The sequence below is a fragment of the Asterias rubens genome, chromosome 6 (assembly GCF_902459465.1).
Source record: "Asterias rubens chromosome 6, eAstRub1.3, whole genome shotgun sequence".
Lineage (NCBI taxonomy): Eukaryota > Metazoa > Echinodermata > Asteroidea > Forcipulatida > Asteriidae > Asterias > Asterias rubens.
In genome coordinates this window covers 12,734,537-12,755,448 of record NC_047067.1, presented here as the reverse complement: position 1 = coordinate 12,755,448, position 20,912 = coordinate 12,734,537, and the positions used below count along the sequence as shown (strand labels likewise).

The 20,912-nt window shown below is 38.6% G+C and overlaps 1 protein-coding gene across 1 annotated transcript in view; it reads left to right on the top strand.

Annotated features, from left to right (window-relative positions):
* The window catches only part of LOC117291254 (oxysterols receptor LXR-alpha-like), a 33,692-nt gene extending 15,776 nt beyond the window's left edge, over positions 1-17,916 (top strand). The window contains exons 2-9 of the mRNA XM_033772876.1: positions 8,798-9,073; positions 10,564-10,704; positions 11,231-11,433; positions 12,340-12,369; positions 13,965-14,060; positions 14,526-14,678; positions 15,306-15,531; positions 16,150-17,916. Of these exons, the coding sequence (XP_033628767.1) occupies positions 8,798-9,073; positions 10,564-10,704; positions 11,231-11,433; positions 12,340-12,369; positions 13,965-14,060; positions 14,526-14,678; positions 15,306-15,531; positions 16,150-16,388 (1,364 nt within the window). The 3' untranslated portion in view covers positions 16,389-17,916. The remainder of the gene's footprint in view (positions 1-8,797; positions 9,074-10,563; positions 10,705-11,230; positions 11,434-12,339; positions 12,370-13,964; positions 14,061-14,525; positions 14,679-15,305; positions 15,532-16,149) is intronic.
* The last annotated feature ends 2,996 nt before the right edge of the window (positions 17,917-20,912 follow it).

The window sequence follows — 20,912 nt, the reverse complement described above, 5'->3', positions numbered from 1 at the left end:
GAGTGGGTCCAGCCCAGGATCAGCCCAGGATCGTTACTTAACGGGCCCCCTTTTCTCCAAGATTACCTCTGGACAATGGGGCTTACTTAAGTCTGGGCTGTCTGGAGGGAAGAAGATCAATTATATCACGTCAGAACAACACCTGGTGTGATTTGGGTCCGGTGCTTTACTCCCTCGCTGGAATTAGAAGTTACCTGGGAATCCAATAATAAGTTGGTTTTGAATGGCTTGCTGAAGTTGCTGGGTGGTTTTTTTTTCTTCTTGTTATTTTGGCGATGTCTTCCTTTGGGACATCATCAGTACAGCTTCCAGACCTTCGGTCTTTTGATTCTTTTTCGATGATTGGATAGAAAGAGACTGTTCGGCGAGAGGAAGAGGTGTCAAAAGAAGAGTCTCTGGTCAACCGTTCATTGAACCAGGTTTCGAGGTGGTCATTTTTACATTAGTTGGCGCATATGCTGGAGTTGTAAACAATTTAGTCCGTAGGTTCTACACTGAAGTTGTAAAACAACCGTTGAAAAGCTATCTGTGTGGAGCTTTTACTCGCTAACCCAGAAAGGATTTCTTGAAGTATTATTTCATCATTACACTATCGGGAAATTAAACTGGCATGGATGTGTGAGGAGATTCCCACGGGTGGATGAAATGAAGAATCAACCGACCAATATTTCTTTTCCAGCGAGCATTTTCCTCCCGTAAAAACTCCTGTTTTTTTGTTGTGTGGGTGTGTGTGAACAACGCTTTTTTATCAGAGGGCCATTCAATGGAGCTATGACGGCACAATTAGTTTTCATATCGGAGGAAGCGCTCGTCGTCGTCGTTGGCACAAGAAAGACAGAAACATTGATCTTTCACATCAATCAAATCTCATCAAAATGATGAAGGCCTCATCGCAAATTACTAGATTAAATGACGAGGCACATGCACACTCCATCAGTGTAGATTAAACAAGACACATGTATAGCTTGGCTGACAGCCTAGTGTCCTGACCATCACCAAACGCCATCCATCTTAGCTTGGAGTAAGACCAGTTAGGACTCTCGCCGGATTGTGTGTGCTTCTCCACTTCCGTCGTCGACCATTTTTGTTTCCAGGATGGATTTTGGACAATATTTCGGTTAGGAAACTGACAAGTTTAATCATAACACTTAAGCGTTCACAATGTGGAATATGCAGCGACCGAACGGTAGGTGGTACGGTGAGTGTAAAGATTAATAAAAAAAAAATGAAATTGGATGGTAATTATTTATAAGCCCTCGTTCACACGCCGGGTTCAGTTACTTCATCATGCCTGTCAACCAAGGTTTAGGAGCTTGCCATTATATCAAATCAATTTGCGTTCAACCGCTCTTTAAGAAGTATATTTACAATTTGGCATCAGAGTGCACTTTTGAATTCTGGTTGAAGTCGAGAGTGAGCTTCATAAAAGGCGTTAATAGGCTTGGTGACAAATATTTCCATAGTTTATCTTGGGGGCAGATTTCCTTGGTTTTCGTTTCTCTATCTATTGGGAACTTTTTTTAGTTTGCACCAAGTTGCTGAACCAAGTTTTAGGCGGGAAACAACGTAATGATTTTAAAAAGAAGAACTTTGGTAGAATTCTGCTTAGTGATTGCATAATCATTGTTAATTTTTTATTATATACATTCAGTCAATATGGAAAATAATGTTATGATATCTATAAAAAATAAGTGATCTTTTTTTTAATCAAAAATATAAAAACTGATAAAAGATGTATATTATTTGCCACATCATGCGATCAATTGCTGTAGTAATATGTTTATTAACAGCTAACATAAGTTTGCATCAGGGTACAGTTTTTTAGTAATAAAAAAACATCATATCGTTTATACATGCAAGGTTTACTTAAGCTTGAGGACAAGCAGTGGGCTGCAACTCAATAAACTAATTCCTACTTTCCCTGTTTAGGAAAATTTAATATAATTTGTGCCAAGCCTTATTAATAATTCATTCACAATCTTAGTTACAGTTTAACTAAGCCTTTAGCCACTTAAGCAACGGGTAGCGTTATGTCATACCGTCCTGTTTCGTCTGGGACATAAATCAATTATCTATTGTGTGGTAATTATAGAAAGTGTATCAATGAATTAGAGAGTCGGGTCATATTGACAAACAAGACAGGAACATCATTCGGAAATTCTTAAGGGATATGTGAATAAGGGGGGAGGAGAAAAAACGCAAGAAAGCCTAAAGAAGTCATTTAGATGTAAACAATTGTTGGGAAATGCACTGAAAATATTTTTTAATATGCCTGCTGTGGTAGGATCAATGGTCATGTCAAGCCTCTACAAAATGATTAGACTCTTTAACTTTTTAAGACAGGAACATCATTCAACGAATGAAAAAAATATATTTATATGAACAAATGCAAGAAAGCCGGAATAAGTCGATTAATATTCAACCTCTGAGCAGATAGAAACATAGAGACTTACAAATGTTTGTGTCCAAGGCAGTTTTCTCTTTATTATGAGGTCGCTTAGACAAACAAAATTGTTGCCAAATGTACCGAAAACACTGTTTAATAAGCTAGGATTAATGGTCATTTCAAGCCCTTGCAAAAAGATTAGACTTTTCATGTAAAGAAGTGTTAAAGCGCATGTCATTTGGGTAATTGTCAGTGACAACTATCCACACTTGATGAAGGACTGTGCCAAGTACCGAAGTAGAAGTAGAAGCGTGGCCCAACATGTATGAAATAACAAACTTGTGGGAGTTCAAGCTAAATTGGTCATTGGAGTCATCAGAAATTGGAGTCAGTCAGTGGGAAAATCTGTAAATGTTTTTACTGATTTCAAACATTGAAGTTTTGACAATTTGCATGATCAAAACTAGTCGTTTTATTCACTACTCAAAACTGCTTCATTTCAAGCAAAAAATTGTAAAGGGAATTTCCCACCATGTTCAACTTTTTGCTGATTGGGCAGAACAATGAGCCATTTTGAAAGCCTTCTTTCCACAAACTGCATCTCTTTGGAACTCCTTGCCAGTTGAAGACTGTTTGAGGGAAACATCAATTTCTATCTTCAGCTCCCCTAAAAGTAATTTTTTAACAATAATAACTTCTTGTTTTCTGTAGCCCCATACCAAGAGTGGCTTGGACTTGTTGGAGGCGAACTTGCAAACTTGTGATTATTTATATTTTTACTCTTACCAATGTTTTGCACACCATTAAAATTACTGCCAGATTTTTGGGGAATTTTGTATATGAGGAGGTTCATTTCAAGGCACTGGATTCATTCGGTGAAACAAATCATTAATTTTGTCTGATCTAAAATAGCTGGACTTCACGCTTGGTATGTCTCGTTATCAGGCGAGAGTTCCTCCTGTCATTTAATTGAAGCCTCCACGAAAAAAAAAGAGAAGAGAGAAAAATAAAAAATAGAAGAAAAAAAAACCTGAAGACCACTTGGGCATTTTTTCATTAACGCCAGAATACTATCATCTTGGCCTCTTCTTTCTTATCGATAACAATAACCGGCTAGACAAAATCAATACTGGTTGTGGCTGGGTTTAATTGCTGTGAAAGACCTCCCCTTCTCTCTGTACACGCGGCTCTCTTAAAGCTCATTGATAATTTATGCAGTATGAGGGGAAAGTGGTCAAATCTATAATTCCAATTTGGGACTCCAATTCGAAAGGATCTCTAACTGTCCAGTTCTGACTCAATAAAAAAATGAGACCCATTAAGGGCCTTACATCCATATTTCATAACTGTCGTCTGTGGGGGTTTATTTTTATTTAATTTTTGTTTTGATGACATTTTTCAACTCCTGTGTTTTCCACCCTGAGAAGGAAGGTGTAGGTTTGGTAATCACTTTTAAAAGTAATGACAATCAAAACTAGATTTCAGCGATATATTAAAAAATCAGTCACTCAATCTTTGGTCCCCTCTGTAAGCACACATCATGTGTAAGTCCCTAAATTGGCAAAATGATGTCAGTTATAACCATTTTGTAGTAGTCACTCCCACCATCCATGTAGTCTGTGGCTGAATTCAACCCCCAAACCAACTCTCGAGATACCTCTAAACACCAACAGTACTTTTTCCCCCTGAGTCTCACTATGGCAACATTGTTATTAATGATCAAGACGACCTTCGCTGGGATGCAAAACTCCAGTTTCTTAAGAGGTTTTCAAGATGCCCTGAAGCTGAGAGGAAAAGATGGCCGACTCTTTAACAATTGAGTCTCTGGTGGTTTTTTTCTTCTTCTCTTTTTCTTCCTCTATTCCATGGACCAAGGACAACACTTAGCAATTAGTTTAGATTCATTCTGGCTTCACTTGACATTATAGAGGGAAGAAATTGTTTTGATGTTTGTTAAGAAAACTTGGTGTGTCAGTTAGCAATAGAGAATGAAGTAGGTAGAATAGGGGCGGATTAAGGGTCAACATAATCAGTTCAGGAAGGTCAGAATTGGGTTTTAGAACAGGTTTAGAAGAGTTGTTGTCTGTGAGATTAAAAACCAATCTTTTGAAATCCTGTGTACATTTAGAGCGGTTGAGAAAATTCAACAGTTTTCAATGATTCAAAGTTCAGAAAACATTTCTATATAATTCAGTTGTTACTTTAGTAACTTCTCTTACTTTTTTATATGAAGCCTTTTAAAAGTGAAATTCTCCCTAAATTTACAGAACTTTGGTTTAAGCTCCATTCTACCAAATGTTCGTACAAACTTTGACGTTTTACTATTCTGACATAAAAGCATTTGAAGTACATGAATGGGTCAGATATTTTTGGTGAAACTGTAGATTCTATACTGCCCTCTGGCGGACACAGAATTCCTTGGGATACATTGGCACGCGTGTAAAACAAATAGCGAATGAGATGTTCAACATTTAGAATCTTGTCATAAAGGGGCTTGAAATTTACAAGGTTTTTGTTGGTCCATAATTTTGAAACCAAAATCCTAGTCCCGTTACCTCACAAAAAATAAAGAAACAACACAGGGAAACGACAAATGTCATTCCCAGTCATGTCAACAGCAAATGTGACCACAACATAAAAGACCACACATACAATTTCGCGTAAACAAACGTGGCCCCCAACAATACCATCTAAATAGTTTAATTGTATTCTTCCCCTTGCTGTGCTAAGGCCATTTCATCTTCTTCAAGAGTGCATGCCTTCTTGCCAGGCTGATGCTGAAAGCACTTTACTAGACACACATTGCAATGATTGGGTCAGGCAAGCTATAAATTAGATGGTGGGAATGTGCACTTAGAAAGTAGCATTACATAACCGTCACACAATGAGCAATAGACACATGAAAGGATATCCGATTGTCTGGCCCAAGACAGTTTTTATTTAAGTGGCTGAGATCGTCCCTATTTGAGCTAATTACTTGATGAACTGTGTTCAGGGATCGTCTCAGAATATCAGGGTTAAATTCCTGCGTTAATTGAATTTGTTGATGTTTGGTTTAGCGTGTGACATGCCTCTCATAGTCTGAATTTTGTTCAATCGTTATCCAAATCAGAAAGCTTCATCTTTATTTGGGGTTTCGATTGGAAAGAGTAGGATCATGCCACCACTTTTTCACTCATTTTCACCAATATGAATATCACATTTGAGTAAATGACATATAAATATTACATAACAAATGAGAAAGTGGTGGTAGGATACCGACATTCCCCCCCTCCCCCCCCTTGTGGACAAAAGTACAGTGTGAAAAACAACATTCAATGCGCCGTATCTTTTACGGCATAAGGGCGTTCTCAATAGAGATTATAACGACTCCTTTAAAGGTCTTATTGTCTGTGATAGATATGATATCTGTGGTGGTAATGTGTTCCAATATTTAATAACATTTTAGCTATGAATGAATAGACCCCTGGAAGTGATTGAGAGCGCCCTCACGTGGTGAATAATATATGGGCATTAATTAAGATGCAGTAGAAGTGAGCAGTGATGTAATTACCATACCATACTCACATGAACAACAGATTAAAAATAATGGCGTAATGTACATATGTATGTCTCGTTACATTAGCGTGAGTCCGATCTCTTGAATTCCTACGTGATTGATTAATGGCCAGACATTAGACCATTAAGCTTTTAGCCGTTGAAAAAAAAAAAGAATTATAAATTTGCTGTCCCTTAAATCAATAGACAACAGATAAGAACAGTATCAAACCATGTTACGAAACATCTCTACTAGAGGTTTCTCGATTCCGGGAGCTGATTCGGACTAAAGTAAATAGTATCTTCTATAGAAACCTCGAATAGTACACACTCTCAATATCTGGACTATCTATCAAGCTGATAGTATAGAAGCGAGGTATCCAGTGCCCATATGGGTCGAGCCACTCACTCTTAAAATCCAGAGCCATTTTGTATGAAGTTGTTTGGTATCGGACTCAAACAACTCTGGATAGTGCTGCATATTCGGTGTATTCTAAACATGTTTCTGTGGTAACTGCGATGAAGTTTGTGGTGATGAACTTTTGTGTATGGAGTTATGTTTAGAACGCGTTGATTCTATGTGATTTATCGGATTTGGAAAACGCCTGGGTATCGTCTACATACGTACATGTAGAACATGGCCAAGGTGCGTGTGTATGTTAGATCATAGTTTGATAGTAGTACTGGGTAGGAACATTGATGAGTCATGTGTTGGTTTGACTTCTTTCTTTTTCAACAGATTTTTACAAGGCAGACTGTCATGTATTTACATGGACAACTTTATAGCCCTTGTCTTTCATTTTATGTGCGACCATAATTAAGAAGATCTACTTTAACTTGAGGAAGGCCGATGGAATATGACTTTGCTTCAGTGATCATGTGTTGGATTCGACCAGCAGTTATTCCCCCTACCCCCCCCCACACTATTTGCCGAGAATACCCTATTTTAACATTATGTTTCAGCTCATACATGAAACAGACCTTAGAAACGTTGAACCAAAATCATGCAAATTTTTTTTTTTTTTTTCTTTTTTTTTCTTCTTTTTTTTTAATGATTATAAATGACTTGTGGCACCCAGACAACTTTTTGTATAGGCTCCGGGAGGCAACCATATGTGCTGCTTTCAAAAGTAAATTATTACAATTAGTAAGTGTTGTTGGTAATGAAAACAAAGAATGCCTACATGTCACTGAAGCTCCGAAGCCTGAGAAAACCTGTAAGCATAGGTTCTTTCTGTGTGAACCAGAAACACCTAGGGTTGACCCTTACTCTTCCATGGCAAGTGTTCTTGGTTCTAACACAACCGATCCCAGTACATGGGACCAACAGCTTAATGTCCTATCAAAAGGAAAAGTCCAAGATTGTCAAAGACCGGGACTCGATCCCACACTCAGAATGACCAAGGCTTGAGCGTGGTTCTCTTAACTGCTCTGTCAGGTCACAGGATAACTTTTGTTTTACAAGATCAATATTCCTCATGATGGTCCATCTTTCTAGCTGAGATTTCTCAGAAATTGTCCTTATTTCTTGAACTTTTATAAACATTTTCTCCTTCAAGTTTTCTTGAAAATGGCAAAGTAGTCACCAAAGGTTGGAAGAAATAGTTCTTGTTATGTCTAAATCTGATGTTTTGTCTTTCTGGTGAGGCACAGTATCTGTGAACTTTCTGATTTGTAGCATCTGAGATGTTATGCAAAGATACCAACAACCACAATTTGGGTGTAGCAAATACGATTTCGAGCCGTGACTACGACGCTACGATAATACTCAATAAAACACGCTAAACAAGCTGCCCAATATAATTTTATTAAATCGTACAATACATGCAAACAACGAATGAACTATTAAGTGGAAATAAAAATTAAGAAAAATATCCAAATAATTGTAACAGAAAAGAAAAAAAACTTTTAATTTTAGAACGCAGTGTTGAATAATAGCGGCGAATTCACTCGAACAATGTACGTGTCTCGACGTTATGATTGTTGCGTACCCTCTGATCCCCCGCTGGCTAATTTATCTTATATGTATCTCATTCTCGACTGGTGAAGAAAAGTGTATGAACACAAGATTTTTTTTTCTTTCTTGGAGACTGCACTGAATTGGTTGCAAGAAAGGTTGTCTGCCGTGACATTGCACCTTTTCCCTCCGAGATCATTGTGATAAAGAACTCCTTAAAAGGATGTTGAGAATGTTGTATACGATATCAGTCTGAATCACGCTATCGTGCCATCATGTTATCTCAAACTTGCCTTACATTGTTAAATGTACTAGGGCCATAACAATGTGATATAGAGTCTGATTACACATGAGCTTGGACAATAACTTGCATTGTTGACTTGTTTTGATCATTGCTTGGGAGCTAAGTCTAAAGTTGTTGGAATTTCAGGTGGTGTGTGTTTTATAGGATTTTTGTTATGTGGTAAAAATTGCGCTGGTGACTGGAGTTAGCTCTTCTCTGTATGTGACGAAAGAATACCTTTCTAAACAGTCGCTGCTAGGTGTAGATTTTGCTTGTTTGTGATCTTCAACCAATTGTTCATTATTAGTTTGTTGAAAACCATCGCAGCGAACATTTGGATTCACTTTACCTGAATATTGGCTTCAATCTCCGTTTTCATAATTGTGTGAGTTTGAAAATATGTATGGGCCAAATGTTCATAGTGTTATCAGCAAACTTTGTCAACTGATTTTTAAGTTGACTTTAACGAATTATTTCTTTCCATTCTCTCCACCTTTTAAGTTCTCGCTGATCTTTAATGATGTGATTCACCATCCTTTACTGTCACATTTCTCGACCTCCTCTCACATTCTGCCTCTCATTTGTGACACAATTTCATTTTCCTTATTGTCGATTTTGTTTTGCTCCTCTGCAGATTCTGGGTCTAACTCGGTCATCGTTAAGAGGGAACCACCGGATGATGGCTATGACATGTCCCCACAGTATAGCAGTCAATACACACCGACCAGCTCAATAGGGAGCACGTCAAGCTCCGGAACGCTAATCAAAGAACAGATACCGGACGGAGGATTCAGCCTGTCCAAGAAACGGAAAGGTCCAGCGCCCAGGATGGATCTAGAACTGTGTTTAGTCTGCGGGGATAGGGCGTCAGGGTTTCATTATAATGCATTAAGTTGCGAGGGTTGTAAAGGTGAGTTTGTTTGTTTGTGTTTATAGGCCTTTTCTGACATTACCAATAAGACATTTGCGTGTTGGGTTTGAATAAGGTCTGGTACTTGCTTAGTCACAAGGTACCGGTTACATTTGATTCCTCAGACTATAGAGACGGTTGCTATGTCACATGATTCAAGACAAGCTTTTGCATAGCAATCTCCAGATGGGCAAACCATTGTGCCATACACATCCATTATACAATTGTTGCACGCTGTGACGGGGTCCATGGCGTTTTGTACACTCCAGGGGGAAAATGGAACCCGAGGCGAAGCCGAGGGTGCCATTTTCCCTCGAGGGTGTACAAAACCCATGGACCCCAGTCACAGCGTGCAACAATTGTTTTGTTATACCTTTTTATAATTGTTATTCCTCTTCTCGAAGTTCTGTTGTCATCTTCAAACATGATTACGACGGACTATTCATTGTTTAATAAGCAGATGAACAAGAAACAATTCACTCGTTGTTTCGTACACAGAGCGAAATCGACCAACGCTGGGAACGATCAAGGTGATGTACACCGGTGTACATCACTTTTCATGTTACCCGGCCTGTCGAGCCATGTAACATGTTTTTGTTGCGCGTCACATGATTGGTTCTCGACCAATCAAACGTCACAGTTTGTTACCGAGGTATAACAATCAGAGTTGTGTAACTACTCAAAAGCTTGCCGTGACTCATGTGACACTGCAACTCTCTCTATAGACTGAGGAATTCAAACTTAAGCGATGACTGATGATCAAGCACGTCATTGTACCAGACAACACTCAAATGGCTTATTTGGCAAGGGTCCCTTGCTTAATTTTAGCACAGTGGCACAATTTTACAAAATGCAGCTCGTGAAAGGACAACATTGTTTCTGCTGTCCATACTGGAAGGCAAATTCAAGAAGGTTTCACTAGGGATCATGGACTGGCAATTTCACATGCAGCTCAACTATTTAAGTTTTACAACCGTGCTTAAATTAAGCAAGCTAAATTACTTTAGTGTGTAAAGCCCTGTTTTGGTCAGGGTAAGTTCAAATTTAAGCGGGGCTATGGCTTTGTTTGTGTTTGTTTGTAGGCAAATTGCTTGTTACTTAGTATGTCATTAGTCTCTTGGAGCTAGTTAACCCAATTCATTGAGCTGCTAAAGCAGACAATGTTGTATAAAACTTCTCCGCTAAGCAAAAATAAGGATACCAGTCACAAATGGTACATTCTACATGGTATTTTGGCTGGTAATCCATTAACTGGTCAGCAACATTGTTTTGTGCGTTAAAATTTTGGAGCTGTTAAGAACAGCTCTATGAATTTTGGGCCAAGGTACTATTAGCTGTTTTGCAAAAATTGTGGAACAAAAATCTTTAAATCCGTGTTGTCTTACAGCAGCTGAAATACAAAATGTGATAATTTTTATGTACCAAATAATAAACCACAATTTTGTTCAACCCTGAATTGTTTTTTTTTTTTATTTTTTTTTTTACGATAGGTTTCTTCAGGAGAAGCATAACAAAGAATGCTATCTACAAATGCACGCGAGGCGGCAACTGCGAGATGGACATGTATATGAGAAGGAAATGCCAGGAGTGTAGACTAAGAAAATGTAGAGAGGTCGGCATGCTACCAGAATGTAAGTTGCGTTGCCCCCTGATCTACCCCAGAATAATAATAATAATAGTAAACAACAATTAATGAAGAAGTTATACTGAAAGGAGTGTTAACTTAGGACAAAAATATACATTGGTAAAAACCCTATCAAACAGTTCGATTTTCTTTAAAAACGGTGAATAAAAAGACATACTTGGCACCGCAATTAATTATAGCTTCATCAGGAGTGTCCATCAAAAACTTATATCTATCTTCCCTACCAAGAATTTCACAAAGTCGTTTTATTGATTAATTGTTTAAACCAACATAATATTCCTAAAGTCGTTGCATAATGGGCAATCTAGCAGAACATCAAGGTGACAATGCGGGCAAATTGTTTGGCCCGACTCTAACCCAATATACCTTCCTTTCGTGAAGAGCACCTGAAACAGGCCAAAGAATGGCGATAAAAGGGTTTCATTGGCACAGTGTAAATATAACTCAAACTCAAACTGGGATTGAAGAAACGGTATGTATAACAATATCTTCTACTTGTCTATTTCCTCCAGGTTTGTTAACGGAAGAGCAATGCAAATCAAAGAGGCAAAGGAAGATGATGAGGAAAGCCCAGGCCCAGGCTGAGATGAGCCCTCAGCAGAGTGAAGATGAGAGTCCAGTGCTCACAGACGAGCAACGAGAAATCATTGAGAGGCTGGTTGTAGCTCATAAAGATCTGGAAGTCCCTGGACCAGAAGATCTCAAGAGTTTGACGGTAGGCACCTTAAAGATTAATCCAACTTCCTTTGATTTTTTTTTAAGTTTTTGTATAAAGCTCGGAGGCTCGATAATTGTTTACGGTTTATCTGAAATAGAAGCTTTCCTGGAAAGTACTGAGTATCAAGTGCTAACATACATTAGTGTATATGGGTAAAACCAAAATGACTATTCTTTTAAATCCCTGATGCAACTTAAACATCTCTTAAATCTTTGCAGTACCTGCTGCTAAAGCATAGGATCAAACTGCCTCTAGCCAACGGGCAATCTTGGTGGTCTAGTTGGTATGACACTGCTCTAGAATTGCAATGGTGTTGGGTTCAAATCCCACCCTAGTGATAAATGGGGAAAGTACTGAGCCAAAATGACGGTTTTTCATCCTGATACAAATTGGGCCATCTCTTAGAAGCTTTCGTTTTTACCAAAGTTAATGTAAGATGGTAGCAAGCTGTGTATTATCGTAAAATCAAATTGACCCAGTCAGTTTCCCTTTTGGGTTTTTTTTTTTTGTATATAAAATAAAAAGTCACATTCCCTCAAGGTGATCCCCTGGCTGCTGCTTTCCAGGCTGTATCTGACTGGCACCCAAGATGTTGTCTAAAAGGGGAGACCGCCAACAAAGGGCTATGCATTCAGTTAGCCCAGATTTTACCAAGTTTTGATGCTCATGTTGCATGAAATGTTTATCCCCCGGTCACTGTCCCACTTTTTATATCTTTTTCTTCTCTGAAACCATATCAGCTCCCAGTGGAGTATGCAGAAAATGCTGCCAAGAACTAAATCAATCCTACAAACCATTATGAGTGCATTTTTCCACAAATCAATTTCGGAGACACAGATACATGTTATTGTTAATTGATTCTTGATTCTTATTTTTCCCTGTTTTTTTTTTTCCATTTTGCAGCCGTGGAATGATGAAAACAAAGAAAAAGATGTAAGTAGAGAAATATGTCTGTATATTGTTTTTTGATAAAAAGGTGGTGACCCCACAATTTTCAGACTTTTATATGAATTCAGAATTTTTATAGTCTGTATTGTAAACAAAAGATGCTGGTTTTTTTTCTTTAAATAAAGCAAGTCAAGCTCTTTGATCTACTTCGCTAGTTGCATGGATACTGTTTCTAAAATCTCCTATTGTGGAAGTGTCGTGGCCGAGCGGTTAAGAGCACTAAATTCAAACTCTGGTGTTTCTGATCAGCAAAGTGTGGGTTCGAATCCCCAGCTGTGACACTTGTGTCCTTAAGCAAGACACTTAGCCATTGCTTCATCCTCTGGATGGGACGTTAAAGGAACACGTTGCCTTGGATCGGTCGAGTTGGTCTTTGAAAACCGTTTGTTATAAAATGCATATGGTTGGAAAGATGTTTAAAAAGTAGAATACAATGATCCACACAAACATGCCTCGAAATTGTACGGTTTTCCTTTTACCTCGTCGACTAACAAAGTCGGCCATTTATGGGAGTCAAATTGTTGACTCCCATAAACGGCCGAGCGTGTTAGTTCGCACAGTAAAAGGAAAACCACGCTATTTCGAGGCAAACTTGTGTGGATAATTGTATTCTACTTTTAAAACATCTTTCCAACCATATGCATTTTATAACAAACGGTTAAAAACGCTTTTTTATAAACCAACTCGTCCAATCCAAGGCAACGTGTTCCTTTAAGTTGTTGGGCCCGTGTTGTGTAACGCACTTAAAAGAACCCAGTGCACTTATCGAAAAGAGAAGGGGTTTGTACTCCCAAAATGGTAGACCATGGGCAGATGTCAGCTACTAGTGACGTCAGTGCAAGAGAATGATAGAGGGGGTTTGTACTCCCAAAATGGTAGACCATGGGCAGATGTCAGCTACTAGTGACGTCAGTGCAAGAGAATGATAGAGAGAAGCTTCATTTTCATTTTTTACTAGTGATGTCAAGTTACTTCTAAACAGTATTTCAGTTCTTAAACTTCTCTTCACTGAATATCTCCCATGCGTTAAAAGCACCGGACACGTTTGGTTATTGTCAAAGACCAGTATTCTCACTTGGTGTATCCAAACATATGGATCCTAAAATAACAAACCTGTACAAAACTGTGTCAATTGGTCGTTGGAGTTGCAAGAAAATATTGAAGGAAAAACGCCCTTGTGTCAAGTTTGTGTGCTTTCAGATGCCTGAGGAAGGCTTCAGGTCTGTATTCTTTCTCAGAGTCAAATTCTTTAGTGAGAAATTACCTCTTTCTCAAAAAGTATGTTACTTCAGAGGTAGCTGTTTCTCACATTGTTTTTTACTATCAACAACTCTCCATTGCTAGTTACCAAGTAAGTTTTTTTATTGTTATATATATTTTGAGTAATAACCAACTGTGTCCAGTGCCTTTAAATAGGCCATGTTTCCTGAGACTATTGGAGAGTTTGTTGGCTCCAATTTTTCGAAGATTCGACATTGGCCTTGTTGAACTCAGAGGTAAATCCACAAAAGAAGAATCTTTGACCTTAGATGACCCTGCCCTGTTGTAAACCATTTTTTTTTTTCTTCTTTTTATTGCAGTTAACCCAGGCAACCCTCGCAGAATGTTTCACAGCAAGCAAAGTTGAAAAAACTTTTAAGCTACACGTAGAACCGTGTAAAGATGGCGAGGGAGTGGTACGTACCCACCACTAGAGGGCACTGCTTGCTGGCAGAAGCCTTATGATTACTATAAATAATAGCCATTTTCACACCCAAAGGGCGTCTCTAAGCGCTTCAAACATTATTACCACTAATCACTATTAACCATCTAAACCCCCTGGGTTGTATACAGCCATTGCAACAAATATGCGCTACTTTTACCTCACAGGTATCTATTTACCCCTGGGTAGAGAGAAGCAATTTTAATAAAGTTTCTTGCTCAGGGACTCAAGTTGTCATGACCGTGATTTGAACCCACACTCTGCTGAACAGAAACACCAGAACGTGCGTTCGGTGCTCTTATCCGCTCGGACCATGACACCCTATGTTCTTGCTGAACATGCGTGACATTTTAGATGCTCCATCATTGAAGTTTCTTTTGACCCAATCAAAAGAGAAAACAATTCTGACACTGTTTTTTTATTGTCTTGTTCCATGCAGTCCGGTGAAGAAGATTCCACAGAAGAGATACAGCTCAGGTTTGCACACATCACAGAGTTGACGATCCTTACCATTCAGCTCATTGTAGAATTCAGCAAAAGAATACCGGACTTTCTAGGTCTAGGGAGAGAGGACCAGATTGTTTTATTAAAGGTAGCCTTCATGATATGCCCTCCTTAGTTTCTTTAAGATTTGTTTTCCTTTCTTCAAAAGCCTGTTTCATCAACTTATTGATATTGAATGATTGAAATGGTTTATTAAGCATCAAATTCTGATAAAAACAGCTCAAAGTCTGATACATCACAAATTAACAAAAGTATCCATGTAGAATACAGCCCTGGGGAGGCCCAGAACTTGTTCTTAACCTATGGTCATTGCAGCGTAGTTTCACACTGTGTCCCTATTACACTGGGTTCCGGTTGCACAATCCGAGTATACCTCGGGGTTTGACTGCTTACTTCTTCTCCGGAGCAGGGCCCAATTTCATAGAGGTGCTATAGCAGAAAATATTGCTTAACAATTGTCTGCTAAGCAGAAATGAGCAGTATATCAGCCACAAATTGTGTATGTGACATGGTAGTGTAGTTGCTAACCGTACTCAGGTTAGCATAATTTTGTTTGTGCTTAGCAATTTTTTGTGCTTAAGCAGGTCTGTGAAATTGGACCATGGGGTTGCTATTCCCGAGGTTATGCCCATTTGGTGGGGCAGACAAGAGATAAATGCTTCCACGCACCCATCCAGTTGAAGTATTCCTTCTTTTTATTCTCTCCCTCCCACAGGGTTCGGCCATTGAAGTAATGCTCTTGAGGACGGCGTTACGATACGACAAAGAGCAAGACGCCATCATGTTCGGCAACGAGCAACCCTACACGAGGAAACAACTCCAAGAGGGCGGTATAGGAGACCTTGTGGATCCCATGTATAACTTTGCGCGAAGCATGTCTGAGCTAGACCTGGACTATGCTGAGTATGTCCTTCTCATGGCAATAACGATACTCTCCTCAGGTGAGAAATTGACTCATTCTTTTGACTTAAAAAAAAAACCCCAAAATAACCCAAAATTGTTTCGATTGGACTTACCATTGGTTGATCACTGGCCATTGACCGAAACATTTATTGGTTATGACTGCAAAAATGTACCCCTGCCCAAAATAATGGCTAAAAGTCGCTCTTGGTAAAGGGCTACAAGATGACAAATATTAAAGATGAAAATATCTCGGGGGGGAGCTGGAGGTAGGAATTGATATTCCTCTTAAAACAGTCTAGATGAATTAAGCGTAGCACGGAAGGTGCATGCCTGTGCTTGCTAACACAATGGAATGTCCGGGTGGATTTTCACGTTAGGTGTATGACTGACTGCAAACAACTTGAAGGCACTCCGAACTTGTTCCGGGCATTTAAAAATGTCCAGACTTTAAAAATTTGGTGTATATGGCTTATGGAATATGCTTAAAAAATGAATGATATTCTTCAAGCTCTATTCATTTTTACCTACCAGTTTCTATCAAGTTCAGAATATTTCCTCTTACGACTTGTGCAAATTCGTTTTTCCCACTGGTTTCTACTAAGTTTAGCGTATTTCCACACATGACTTATTCCAATTCTTTTTTTGTTTAACTACAGACCGGCCGAGCGTAGAAGACAGGGAAAAGGTCGAGGAAGCCCAAGAGAAATACCTGGACATGCTCACCGCCTACCTGAAATTACGACGGCCAAAAGAGACTTTGATTCTTCCGAGGGTCTTGATGAAACTCACCGAACTACGGTCTCTGAATAACAGCCACTCGGAGTTACTGTTCCAATTGAAGCTGAAAGACCAGAGAATCCCACCGCTACTCAAAGAGATCTGGGATGTACAGTAACCGTCCCTGAGCGGCCAAAAAACCACCAACAAAATGGCAAAGGGGACCAGTGAAGTTATAAACAACTATTATTATAAAAAGGAAAAAAAAAAATTGACGTCGGGTTATTTTGTTTTGTTTGTTCTGTTTGGATTTCCCATCGGAAGATGTTGTTGTTTAACATTGACACTGTAAAGAAAAAGACAGAAGCGTAGTGATCGTCTGGCTGGGGAGTGCAGGCAACATCATGTGACAGTATTGGCCAATCACTGAGGCGTATTGTTGTGACAGAATATGACATAATTTCAAACGCTTGTGTGGTTATGTGATGATGAGGAGCCATTTTATTAGTCACATCTATGGAACCCTGGAGGGAGAAGAAAACAAATCTTGTTTTTGGTGACAAGTAAATCACACGCAGAACATGTGTATTGACATAAAGGCTGAATTAACTAATGCAGATATACCGCCCTCTATGGGAGAGAAGTGATTGCATGGTCAGATCGCAACACTTGAAACCCCAGGTGATGTCCCAGGCATATTGTCACACGAGGATTATTTCAACCATGTTAACCAATCAATCGAGAAGTTGTACTTTTCCTGATTTCCTGTTGAAATCAAATTTCGGAATAAAGGGAATAAAAGTCAACTACGAGAGACACTATTGCAATGCTGCACATCAGGGATGCGCTCCTGTTTTAAGTTTTTGTTCCCATGGCAACCCTCCCGCCTCAATGATGCACCCAGCGGGTCTGACGGTGGAGCCAGGTTCAAAACCCTCCACTGACAGCAACGTAATCCACCTCTTTAATGTACAAATAAACTGTTGGTTCGCCCTAGGGTTCGGAGTGCACCAGATGCTGATTAACGTTAACAGCAGAGGGCGCTATTCAAGTGAACTTTACAACGCCTACTGTAGCCGGAACATCTGACATCACACTTTGAGGCTCGTGAATTACGCCAGAGATCTTCTGTTGAGCTCACATACATAATGACCTGGCTTTCATGGTTCTGGAGATTCGCAGTTGAAAAGCCGCAGACATGCGTATGACATAAAAGGCAACACCTGGGAACTAGTCTATTCCTATGGTTGGAGAGCATTGGAGCTGATTACTGTCAACAAGAGAGGGCGCTATTCAACTGAACTTCACAGCACCAACTCTCTTCATGGCAGTAAGTTCACAGAGAGCCCATATTGTTCAGAGAGCATCAGAGGTGATTAACGCCAACAACAGAGGGCGCTATTCAACTGAACTTTTACAACATCACCCCTTCTCATGGCATTATTTTCACACAGTGCCCACTCCTCTTAAAAGCTGCAAAACGGGGGATGTCAGTTGTTATGAAAACTAGAAAATAAATATTATGAGTTGTTACTTTTGTTTTTTTAATTAATTTGTTGCTGTGGCTGAGCTCAACTAGACATGTACATATTGAATAAATTCATCACAGCCAGTTAATTGTAATAACCGAATGATTAAACCGTCTAATGAGGTACAGATGTATTTAAACATTGCCAATAGTAATATACCCCCTCTGTTGGAAGGATAAAAAAACGTAATAATGTAAATTAAAACGGAGTACAAATTCCCAAGGTTTTTTTAACATGGATACTTGATCATTTTATCCAGTGCCAAACGTAGTCTATTTTAGATGGGGGTTTCTTTTTTTAGAGTGTGGTCCAAACCCTGTTTATCGTGTAGACACCACTATGTGTATAATAGTCTAATAATCTAATAATCCTCAAACTCATATCAATCATTATGAACAAGTCGTGAATATTGTCCAAGAATAACTTGTAAAGATTCGTGTGGGGGGGATTTTTTTAATAGAGAGGTGTGTTATATATAAACGTCAGTTGGGACGTCATCAGCAATACAATGTTAAACATGTTTTCTGCCTGTCCCCAGCTCCCCCCCCCTTTATCATTTTCATACAAATAAGAGATTTTTTTTAATGAGATCAGAGTTGTGTATTGAGAGAGTTGCAGCATGGATATACCAGTTTTCATGAGGTTTGCGGTAGCACCATGTATAAATCTCTTTTGAGTAGTGGTGGTGGGTCTGAGAAAAACTAGTGGTTGAAAACTCAATGTTTTGCTCAGTATGCTCTGATAGTCTTTAGGAGGGTGTTGGATGCTGCCTAAATACTGCCTTGGAGATTAAATTGTAGTTGGGCTAGGCTCCATGACGCGCTGAGACAGGAACAGGAAAATTTGCAAAACCAAATGTTGCACAACCCAATGTGCAGTCTAGTCTGGCAACCCATGTGTGCATTTTGTTGAACGAAAATTGCCTTTAATCACTCAATACACAGCTCCTAGTGAGGTTTTCCCAATCTGCCCTCACGAGTCTGAAAATGTCCAGTTTATGACAGTCCGGTAATTTTCTGGTTTGCCATCGAGAGTTTAACAACTGGCAGGCTCAAATACAAACCAAATAGTCCTAGAATAGTCCACAATCCAATTCAACACTGGATGAAAACAATCCTAAATTGTTTGGGTTTTTTTTTGGGGGGGGGGGGGCAAAAAAACAATTCTAAGAATATGGTTGACATATTTTGTTCAAGGTCACCAATCCCAACTTTGTATTCAAAATTCCACCATACTTCAGAAATGATATTATTGTTTGCAAATGCTGTTTCAACTCTCTCAAGGGATACTCTGATTGAAACCAAATGAGACAGAATCAATTCCCCATCACCCAAATGTTCCTTGATTGTGAACTAATATACCCACATTGGCTTAGTGTTGATCATTTGTGTTGCAACCCCCTATATAAGTGATATTTTCCCCTGCTTTTATGATATAGTGCGTCTACAAAGACTATAGGTACATCATTGGGAATTGGGCCACCCTTACTGCGTGTAGATTTAATGTGTGTAAATAATCTCTTTCTCAATGGTGGACATTTTTACCACATTTAATTAAAAAAATAGAGTAGATTTTATGGAGACTTTTTTTAACAGTTTAAGAGGTTTATCATCGTAGGCGAATTCATTGGAGTGTTGTGCATTGATTTTATTGAAAGTAATTCTTAATAATTATAGTGTATGTTTTTTTCTATCAAGTTTGTGGAACTGGTTTCAACTGGTCAGAACTGGTTCGAACTGGTTTATACACGGTCCACCTGATAGGTATACAATGGTGCAAATCATCAGAGGTTGTGGAAGTAAAGTTTGAAACACGGAGAAAGTAACAACCATAAAAGAAGAAATGTTGTTTGATAGACTCCCAACCGGTAACCCAACTGGGAATGGGAACCCATCTGGGAATGGGAACCCATCTGGGAACAACGCCCCCTTATTGCTGCAACACTAATATCATATTAATGATAAAGTATCTAAAATCTATCTCTCCTGTGCTTCCTTGGTTATTTTACTATGTTTTTATTTTACAAAAAGATGTCTTGTAAATATAGAATTTTGTAAACTTTCCTTACAGTCAGATGTCTATGTTTTGCAATCACCGGGAAAAAAACCCGGTGGTTATTTATTTTGTTTTCTTTTATTTTTCTTCTCCTCAGCTTGAGTAGATAACTTTAGACATTTAACGTTTAAAAATTAACACAGTAAACATTATTTAAAGAGCCCTTTAAAACATTTGGTTTTATTTTTTTCATCAAGTAAAGGCCATTTTTGTCAAACGTTTCTCAGAAAATTTACAGCATGCATGCCGACATACATTATTATTATCCAATTATTATTTTGAAAAGCCACTTTTTGTATAAACTTGCACATGGGATTTTAAAGATTTAGGGAAATTACATAAGAAGATTTAGAAATAATCAAACAGCAATGGTGTCACGAATACACATTATTTAAACTTAACTTGCTCTCTATGAAGGGAAGGGTTATAATAAGGAAGATGTTATAAAAAATATCTCTAGCAAAGATTTTATTTACTATTAAATGGTAACAATTGCTAAAAGCTAAAGACACGTCTTTTGTTTTAAAGGCAAATACAATCATTTGTAACTTCACAATATCAGAACCATCATAGAAAGCTCATGATTGGTCTTATAATTAAGAACCAATTGTTACATTTTTATGTAGTTTTAGGATTAGGAATGACATGTTAAGCCAGGAAATGTTCTCACATGAACCCACTGTTTGCAAAATGTTTCTATTTATTAGCGAATGTTTTGGACATCGTTTTGATTTTGTTATCGTCTCCAAAAGAAATCATAGCACAACATGATCGTCAGGCATGCAGCCTTCAGCTGATTTCAAAATGTTTGTTTTGTTTTCGTTTCTCGGCTGTGAACTTGAAAAAGCACAGTACAAAGACTTTATGTGCCTGGTTTATGACAGCCTATAAATGCATGTCTGGATTGTAGATGGTATAGTAGTAGTTGATAAGTATTGTGATCTCTATTTTACCGACTGAACATAATCTTCTGTCACATAAAGTGATACATCTTTGAGGTTCGATAAAGCAGTGTTATTCAAGATCTTTCCTCAATATCCAGTGCTACTTATAGATCTCATTGTAGTCTGCAGTGACTTGTCACAAATGAAGCCATGTTGGTTTTTGTTCTAAGATCA